At 40.4% G+C, this 9,894-nt stretch overlaps 1 protein-coding gene across 1 annotated transcript; it reads left to right on the top strand.

Moving 5' to 3' along the window:
* The first annotated feature begins 7,599 nt into the window (after positions 1-7,599).
* On the top strand, positions 7,600-8,606 carry LOC122705404 (high mobility group protein B1-like). The gene has a single exon (XM_043920767.1). The coding sequence runs from the start codon at positions 7,754-7,756 to the stop codon at positions 8,288-8,290; it is 537 nt and encodes a 178-aa protein (XP_043776702.1). The 5' UTR covers positions 7,600-7,753; the 3' UTR covers positions 8,291-8,606.
* Positions 8,607-9,894: the final 1,288 nt, after the last annotated feature.

Here is a 9,894-nt window from a genome sequence, read left to right as displayed (position 1 = left end):
GTAAAGTAATGCTCAAAATTCTCCAAGCCAGGCTTCAGCAATATGTGAACCACGAACTTCCAGATATTCAAGCTGGTTTTAGAAAAGGCTGAGGAACCAGAGATCAAATTGCCAATATCCGCTGGATCACCGAAAAAGCAAGAGAGTTCCAGAAAAACATCTATTTCTGCTTTATTGACTACGCCAAAGCCCGGCTGTGTGGATCACAATAAACTGTGGAAAATTCTGAGAGATGGGAATACCAGACCACCTGACCTGCCTCTTGAGAAACCTGTATGCAGGTCAGGAAGCAAAAGTTAGAACTGGACATGGAACAACAAACTGGTTCCAAATAGGAAAAGGAGTACTTCTAGGCTGTATACTGTCACCCTGCTTATTAAACTTATATGCAGAGTACATTATGGGAAATGCTGGGCTGGAAGAAGCACAAGCTGGAATCAAGATTGCCAGGAGAATCAATATCAATATCCTCAATATCAATGACTTTTGATATAAAAAATATCAATAACCTCAGATATGCGGATGACACCACCCTTATGGCAGAAAGTGAAGAGGAACTATAAAACCTCTTGATGAAAGTGAAAGAGGAGAGTGAAAAAGTTGGCTTAAAGCTTAACATTCAGAAAACTAAGATCATGGCATCTGGCCCCATCACCTCATGGGAAATAGATGGGGAGACAGTGGGAACAGTGTCAGACTTTATTTTTTTGGGCTCCAAAATCACTGCAGATGGTGACTGCAGCCATGAAATTAAAAGACGCTTACTCCTTGGAAGGAAAGTTATGACCAACCTAGATAGCACATTAAAAAGCAGAGACATTGCTTTGCCAACAAAGTTCTGTCTGGTCAAGGCTACGGTTTTTCCAGTGGTCATGTATGGATGTGAGAGTTGGACTGTGAAGAAAGCTGAGTGCCGAAAAATTGATGCTTTTGAACTGTGGTGTTGGAGAAGACTCTTGAGAGTCCCTTGGACAGCAAGGAGATCCAACCAGTCCATCCTAAAGGAGATCAGTCCTGGGTGTTCATTGGAAGAACTGATGCTGAAGTTGAAACTCCAGTACTTTGGCCACCTCATGTGAAGAGTTGACTCATTGGAAAAGACCCTGATGCTGGGAGGGATTGGGGGCAGGAGGAGAAGTGGATGACAGAGGATGCGATGGCTGGATGGCATCACCAACTCGATGGACATGAGTTTGAGTAAACTCCAGGAGTTGGTGATGGACAGGGAGGCCTGGCGTGCTGCAATTCATGGGGTCGCAAAGAGTTGGACACTACTGAGCGACTGAACTGAACTGAATGTTATTCTGCTGTAGATCTCACTTGGTCTCTTACTTTTCCCCTCCCCACTAAATTTTCTGAATCTGTTCACAAGGGTCTGTGCATATCCTTTTTTTTTTTTCATTTATTTTTATTAGTTGGAGGCTAATTACTTTACAATATTGTAGTGGGTTTTGTCATACATTGACATGAATCAGCCATGGAGTTACATGTATTCCCCATCCCAATCCCACCTCCCACCTCCCTCTCTACCCGATCCCTCTGGGTCTTCCCAGTGCACCAGGCCTGAGCACTTGTCTCATGCATCCCACCTGGGCTGGTGATTTGTTTCACTATAGATAATATACATGCTATTCTCTCGAAACATCCCACCCTCGCCTTCTCCCACAGAGTCCAAAAGTCTGTTCTGTACATCTGTGTCTCTTTTTCTGTTTTGCATATAGGGTTATCATTACCATCTTTCTAAATCCCATATATATGTGTTAGTATGCTGTAATGTTCGTTAACTTCCTGGCTTACTTCACTCTGTATAAGGGGCTCCAGTTTCATCCATCTCATTAGAACTGATTCAAATGAATTCTTTTTAATGGCTGAGTAATATTCCATGGTGTATATGTACCACAGCTTCCTTATCCATTCATCTGCTGATGGGCATCTAGGTTGCTTCCATGTCCTGGCTATTATAAACAGTGCTGCGATGAACACTGGAGTGCACGCGTCTCTTTCAGATCTGGTTTCCTCGGTGTGTATGCCCAGAAGTGGTATTGCTGGGTCATATGGCAGTTCTATTTCCAGTTTTTAAAGAAATCTCTACACTGTTTTCCATAGCGACTGTACTAGTTTGCATTCCCACCAACAGTGTAAGAGGGTTCCCTTTTCTCCACAGCCTCTCCAGCATTTATTGCTTGTAGACTTTTGGAAGCAGCCGTCCTGACTGGCGTGTAATGGTACCTCATTGTGGTTTTGATTTGCATTTCTCTGATAATGAGTGATGTTGAGCATCTTTTCATGTGTTTGTTAGCCATCTGTATGTCTTCTTTGGAGAAATGTCTGTTTAGTTCTTTGGCCCCTTTTTTGATTGGGTCATTTATTTTTCTGGAATTGAGCTTCAGGAGTTGCTTGTATATTTTTGAGATTAATTCTTTGTCTATTGCTTCATTTGCTATTATTTTCTCCCAATCTGAGGGCTGTCTTTTCACCTTACTTATAGTTTCCTTTGTTGTGCAAAAGCTTTTTAGTTTCATTAGGTCCCATTTGTTTATTTTTGCTTTTATTTCCAAAATTCTGGGAGGTGGGTCATAGAGGATCTTGCTGTGATTTATGTCGGAGAGTGTTTTGCCTATGTTCTCCTTTAGGAGTTTTATAGTTTCTGGTCTTACATTTAGATCTTTAATCCATTTTGAGTTTATTTTAGTGTATGGTGTTAGAAAGTGTTCTAGCTTCATTCTTTTCCAAGTGGTTGACCAGTTTCCCCAGCACCACTTGTTAAAGAGGTTGTCTTTTTTCCTTTGTATATCCTTGCCCCCTTTGTCAAGGATAAGGTGTCCATAGGTCCGTGGATTTATCTCTGGGCTTTCTATTCTGTTCCATTGATCTATATTTCTGTCTTTGTGCCAGTACCATACTGTCTTGATGACTGTGGCTTTGTAGTAGAGCCTGAAGTCAGGCAGGTTGATTCCTCCAGTTCCATTCTTCTTTCTCAAGATTACTTTGGCCATTTGAGGTTTTTTGTATTTCCATACAAATTGTGAAATTATTTGTTCTAGTGATGTGAAAAATACCGTTGATAGCTTAATAGGGATTGCATTGAATCTATAGATTGCTTTGGGTAGAATAGCCATTTTGACAATATTGATTCTTCCAATCCATGAACACGGTATGTTTCTCCATCTGTTTGTGTACTCTTTGATTTCTTTCATCAGTGTTTTATAGCTTTCTATGTAGAGGTCTTTTGTTTCTTTAGGTAGATATACTCCTAAGTATTTTATTCTTTTTGTTGCAATGGTGAATGGTATTGTTTTCTTAATTTCTCTTTCTGTTTTCTCATTGTTAGTGTATAGGAATGCAAGGGATTTTTGTGTGTTAATTTTATATCCTGCAACTTTACTACATTCATTGATTAGCTCTAGTAATTTTCTGTTAGAGTCTTTAGGGTTTTCTATGTAGAGGATCATGTCATCTGCAAACAGCGAGAGTTTCACTTCTTCTTTTCCTATCTGGATTCCTTTTACTTCTTTTTCTGCTCTGCTTGCTGTGGCCATAACTTCCAAAACTATGCTGAATAGTAGTGGTGAGAGTGGGCACCCTTGTCTTGTTCCTGATTTCAGGGGAAATGATTTCATTTTTCACCATTGAGGGTAATGCTTGCTGTGGGTTTGTCATATATAGCTTTTATTATGTTGAGGTATGTTCCTTCTATTCCTGCTTTCTGGAGAGTTTTTATCATAAATGGATGTTGAATTTTGTCAAAGGCTTTCTCTGCATCTATTGAGATAATCATATGGTTTTTACCTTTCAATTTGTTAATGTGGTGTGTTACATTGATTGATTTGTGGATATTAAAGAATCCTTGCATTCCTGGGATAAAGCCGACTTGGTCATGGTTTATGATTTTTTTAATGTGTTGTTGGATTCTGTTTGCTAGAATTTTGTTAAGGATTTTTGCATCTATGTTCATCAGTGATATTGGCCTGTAGTTTTCTTTTTTTGTGGCATCTTTGTCAGGTTTTGGAATTAGGGTGATGGTGGCCTCATAGAATGAGTTTGGAAGTTTACCTTCTTCTGCAATTTTCTGGAAGAGTTTGAGTAAGATAGGTGTTAGCTCTTCTCTAAATTTTTGGTAGAATTCAGCTGTGAAGCCATCTGGTCCTGGGCTTTTGTTTGCTGGAAGATTTCTGATTACAGTTTCGATTTCCTTGCTTGTGATGGCTCTGTTAAGATCTTCTATTTCTTCCTGGTTCAGTTTTGGAAAGTTATACTTTTCTAAGAATTTGTCCATGTCTTCCAAGTTGTCCATTTTATTGGCATAGAGCTGCTGGTAGTAGTCTCTTATGATCCTTTGTATTTCAGTGTTGTCTGTTGTGATCTCTCCATTTTCATTTCTAATTTTGTTAATTTGGTTCTTCTCTCTTTGTTTCTTAGTGAGTATTGCTAATGGTTTGTCAATTTTGTTTATTTTTTCAAAAAACCAACTTTTAGCTTTGTTGAATTTTGCTATGTTCTCTTCAGTTTCTTTTGCATTTATTTCTGCCCTAATTTTTAAGATTTCTTTCCTTCTACTAACCCTGGGGTTCTTCATTTCTTCCTTCTCTAGTTGCTTTAGGTGTCGAGTTAGGTTATTTATTTGACATTTTTCTTGTTTCTTGAGGTAAGCCTGTAATGCTATGAACCTTCCCCGTAGCACTGCTTTTACAGTGTCCCATAGGTTTTGGGTTGTTGTGTTTTCAGTTTCATTCATTTCTATGCATATCTTGATTTCTTTTTTGATTTCTTCTATGATTTGTTCGTTATTCAGAAGCATGTTATTTAGCCTCCATATGTTTGAATTTTTAACAATTTTTTTTCCTGTAATTGAGATCTAATCTTACTGCACTGTGGTCAGAAAAGATGACTGGAATGATTTCAATTTTTTTGAATTTTCGAAGACTAGATTTATGGCCCAGGATGTGATCTATTCTGGAGAAGGTTCCGTGTGCACTTGAGAATAAGGTGAAGTTGATTGTTTTGGGGTGAAATGTCCTATAGATATCAGTTAGGTCTAGCTGGTCCATTGTGTCATTTAAAGTTTGTGTTTCCTTGTTAATTTTCTGTTTAGTTGATCCATCCATAGTTGTGAGTGGGGTATTAAAGTCTCCCACTATTATTGTGTTACTATTAATTTCCTCTTTCATACTCATTAGTGTTTGCCTTACATATTGCAGTGCTCCTATGTTGGGTGCATATATATTTATAATTGTTATATCTTCTTCTTGGATTGATCCTTTGATCATTATGTAGTGTCCTTCTTTGTCTCTTTTCACATCCTTTATTTGAAAGTCTATTTTATCTGATATGAGTATTGCGACTCCTGCTTTCTTTTGTTCTCCGTTTGCATGAAATAATTTTTTCCAGCCCTTCACTTTTAGTCTGTATGTGTCTCTTGTTTTGAGGTGGGTCTCTTGTAGACAGCATATATAGGGGTCTTCTTTTTGTATCCATTCAGCCAGTCTTTGTCTTTTGGTTGGGGCATTCAACCCATTTACATTTAAAGTAATTATTGATTAGTATGGTCCCGTTGCCATTTACTTTGTTGTTTTGGTTTCACGTTTATACAACCTTTCTGCATTTCCTGTCTAGAGAAGATCCTTTAGCATTTGTTGAAGAGCTTGTTTGGTGGTGCTGAATTCTCTCAGCTTTTGCTTGTCTGTAAAGCTTTTGAATTCTCCTTCATATCTGAATGAGATCCTTGCTGGGTACACTAATCTAGGTTGTAGGTTATTCTCTTTCATTACTTTATGTATGTCCTGCCATTCCCTTCTGGCCTGGAGAGTTTCTATTGATAGATCAGCTGTTATCCTTATGGGAATCCCTTTGTGTGTTATTTGTTGTTTCTCCCTTGCTGCTTTTAATATTTGTTCTTTGTGTTTGATCTTTGTTAATTTGATTAATATGTGTCTTGGGGTGTTTCGCCTTGGGTTTATCCTGTTTGGGACTGTCTGGGTTTCTTGGACTTGGGTGGCTATTTCCTTCCCCATTTTAGGGAAGTTTTCAGCTATTATCTCCTCGAGTATTTTCTCATGGCCTTTCTTTTTGTCATCTTCTTCTGGGACTCCTATGATTCGAATGTTGGGGCATTTCACATTGTCCCAGAGGTCCCTGAGGTTGTCCTCATTTCTTTTGATTCTTTTTTCTTTTTTCCCCTCTGCTTCATTTATTTCCACCATTCTATCTTCTACCTCACTTATCCTATCTTCTGTCTCCGTTATTCTACTCTTGGTTCCCTCCAGAGTGTTTTTGATCTCATTTATTGCATTCTTCATTTTTGATTGACTCTTTTTTATTTCTTCTATGTCCTTGGTAAACATTTCTTGCATCTTCTCAATCTTTGTCTCCAGGCTATTTATCTGTAACTCCATTTTGTTTTCAAGATTTTGGATCATTTTTATTATCATTATTCTAAATTCTTTTTCAGGTAGATTCCCTATCTCCTCCTCTTTTGTTTGACTTGGTGGGCATTTTTCATGTTCCTTTACCTGTTGGGTATTTCTCTGCCTTTTCATCTTGTTTAGATTACTGTGTCTGGAGTGGGCTTTCTGTATTCTGGTGGTCTGTGGTTCCTTTTTATTGTGGAGGTTTCACCCAGTGGGTGGGGTTGGATGATTGGCTTATCAAGGTTTCCTGGTTAAGGAAGCTTGCGTCAGTGTTCTGGTTCGTGGAACTGGATTTCTTCTCTCTGGAGTGCAATGGAGTGCCCAGTAATGAGTTTTGAGATGGGTCTATGTGTTAGGTGTGACTTTGGGCAGCCTGTATGTTGATGCTCAGGGCTATGTTCCTGTGTTGCTGGAGAATTAGCGTGGTATGTCTTGCTCTGAAACTTACTGGCTCTTGGGTGGTGGTTGGTTTCAGTGTAGGTATGGAGGCTTTTGGATGGCCTCTTATTACTTAATGTTCCATGTAGTCAGGAGTTTTCTGGTGTTCTCAGGTTTTGGGCTTAAGTCTCCTGCCTCTGGATTTCAGTCTTATTCTTCCAGTAGCTTCAAGACTTCTCCAACTCTACAGCACTGATAATAAAACTTCTAGGTTAATGGCGAAAAGATTCTCCCCCATGAGGGACACCCAGAGAGGTTCACAGAGTTACATGAAGAAGAGGAGAGGGAGGAGGGAGATAGAGATGAGCAGGAGGAGAAAAAGGGGGGCTTAAGAGGAGAGAGACAGATCTATGCAGTTGTCTGTTCCCAAAGTGTTCTCTGTAGCCCAGACACCCAGAAAGATTCACAGAATTGGATTGGGAAGAGAAGGGGGAGGGAGGAAATAGAGGTGTTCTGAGGTAGAAAATGGAGAGTCAAGATTGGGAGAGAATAATCAACACACTCCTGAATAAAAATGGGAACTGAATATTGGATTCTTAAATGTCCACAATTTATATCACATATTGAAAAACAAAGATTAAAAATCTAGAGTAGAGGTTAGACTCTTAAAAATACAATATTAAAAACAAAAACACAGAAAATTTTAGAAATATATATGAAGTTTGGTTTAAAAATAGGGCTTCTCTCTCTCTCTTTTTTTTTTTTTGCAAGGTTATAGTATAATGAAAATGAAAATTACCGAGTAGTACGAGTAATGTTACAGAGCGGAGAGAGTGAGGAGGCTGCGTCTGGCTCCCGCTCTCACAGCCATTGCAGTACATTGAGCTCCATAGAGACAGCGCCGGGGCAAGTGAGAGCCGGACGGGCACTGGGCGACTCTGTGCCTCGCGGAGGATAAATAATTAAACATGGGCAAAGGAGATCCTAAGAAGCCGAGAGGCAAAATGTCATCATATGCATTCTTTGTGCAAACTTGCCGGGAGGAGCACAAGAAGAAGCACCCGGATGCTTCAGTCAACTTCTCAGAGTTTTCTAAGAAGTGCTCAGAGAGGTGGAAGACCATGTCTGCTAAAGAGAAAGGAAAATTTGAAGACATGGCAAAGGCGGACAAGGCCCGTTATGAAAGAGAAATGAAAACTTATATCCCTCCTAAAGGGGAAACAAAAAAGAAGTTCAAGGATCCCAATGCACCCAAGAGGCCTCCTTCGGCCTTTTTCTTGTTTTGTTCTGAGTATCGTCCAAAAATCAAAGGCGAACATCCTGGCCTGTCCATTGGTGATGTTGCAAAGAAACTGGGAGAGATGTGGAATAACACTGCTGCGGATGACAAGCAGCCTTATGAGAAGAAGGCTGCTAAGCTGAAGGAAAAGTATGAAAAGGATATTGCTGCATACCGAGCTAAAGGGAAGCCTGATGCAGCAAAAAAGGGAGTTGTTAAGGCCTAAAAAAGCAAGAAAAAGAAGGAAGAGGAGGAAGACGAGGAAGATGAAGAGGATGAGGAGGAGGAAGAAGATGAAGAGGATGAGGAGGAGGAAGAAGATGATGATGATGAATAAGTTGGTTCTAGCGCAGTTTTTTTTTTTTCTTGTCTATAAAGCATTTAACCCCCCTGTACACAACTCACTCCTTTTAAAGAAAAAAAATTGAAATGTAAGGCTGTGTAAGATTTGTTTTTAAACTGTACAGTGTCTTTTTTTGTATAGTTAACACACTACCGAATGTGTCTTTAGATAGCCCTGTCCTGGTGGTATTTTCAATAGCCACTAACCTTGCCTGGTACAGTATGGGGGTTGTAAATTGGCATGGAAATTTAAAGCAGGTTCTTGTTGGTGCACAGCACAAATTAGTTATATATGGGGATGGTAGTTTTTTCATCTTCAGTTGTCTCTGATGCAGCTTATACGAATAATTGTTGTTCTGTTAACTGAATACCACTCTGTAATTGCAAAAGAAAAAGAAAAAAGTTGCAGCTGTTTTGTTGACATTCTGAATGCTTCTAAGTAAATACAATTTTTTTTATTAAAAAAAAAAAGAAAATTAAGGAGTAGTAGAGGAGTAATAGAGGACTTTAAAAGAGAATAAGAGAAAAAGAAAAAAAAAGAAAAGAAAAAAAAACAAGAAAAAAAATTTTTTTCCTAATTAAAAAAATCATAAAAATATATGAAAATGAAAGTTAAGGAGTAATGGGGGAGTAATAGGGAATTTTAAAAGGAAATAAAAGATAAAAAAGAAAAGAAAAGGAAAAAAAAAGGTAAAAATATATCTAGGAATTTCTCTGGAGCTGTTGCGGTCAGTGTGGGTTCGGTTCAGTTTCAGATAGCTCCTCGTTCCAGCTTACACTTCTCGATATCTATAGGCCCCTTCCGGTGTAGTCGGTGTTACCTACAGGGATTTAATCTGTTGCACCAGTCCCTTCTGAAGCAGTTCCCTTTGTTTGTTTGGCTTCTGTGTGCCGGGCTCTTCAGTGTCTAATTGTGGTCTCCTGTTCAGGTTGCTAGTTCCGTCGCGCTACGGGGAGGGACGGGCGCTGCTTTCCCCGTCTACACTGCTCAGGCTCCCGGCTGCTCTATATGGAGCGTGCCTGCGCGGTTCCAGCCCTCGGGTGTTCCACAAAAGCGCGGATTCGGTTGCGCCTGCGTTTTGTGCTTTCCTCGGCCGAGCAGCTCAGGCAGCCAGGAGCTTGACGGGCGCACTCTCCCCGGGTGCGTGCGCCTTCTCCCCTCCGCAGCCCCAGCCCCAGTCCCCGCCGCGCCGGTCGGGTGCCTGCGCCCTCTGTCTAGCCGCGACCCTCCCAGCGGATGTTGACCATCCAGAATCTCAGGAGTTCTTTGATTAGAAACTGGAGGCCTGTTTGCAGTGTGGTAGGGGATGCCGCCTCTGGGGCCCAGTTTGCCCCTTTCCCCTCCCCCCTGCCTCCAGCCTCAGGCGGGGCTGGGCCAGTCCGCAGCCGGCTAGCTCCTCTGGACTTGCTCGGTCCCTTTGTTCTGTGAATGGCCGGCAGTGTGTTTGGGCAGGTTAATTTCCTCTCTCTCTTTTACTATCCCACAGT

The sequence above is a fragment of the Cervus elaphus genome, chromosome 12 (assembly GCF_910594005.1).
Source record: "Cervus elaphus chromosome 12, mCerEla1.1, whole genome shotgun sequence".
Classification (NCBI taxonomy): domain Eukaryota; kingdom Metazoa; phylum Chordata; class Mammalia; order Artiodactyla; family Cervidae; genus Cervus; species Cervus elaphus.
This window is presented reverse-complemented; position numbering and strand designations above follow the sequence as displayed.

Excerpts from the sequence above, each read along its gene's own strand:
- LOC122705404 (XM_043920767.1), top strand. The coding sequence starts at position 7,754 with ATGGGCAAAGGAGATCCTAAGAAGCCGAGAGGCAAAATGTCATCATAT.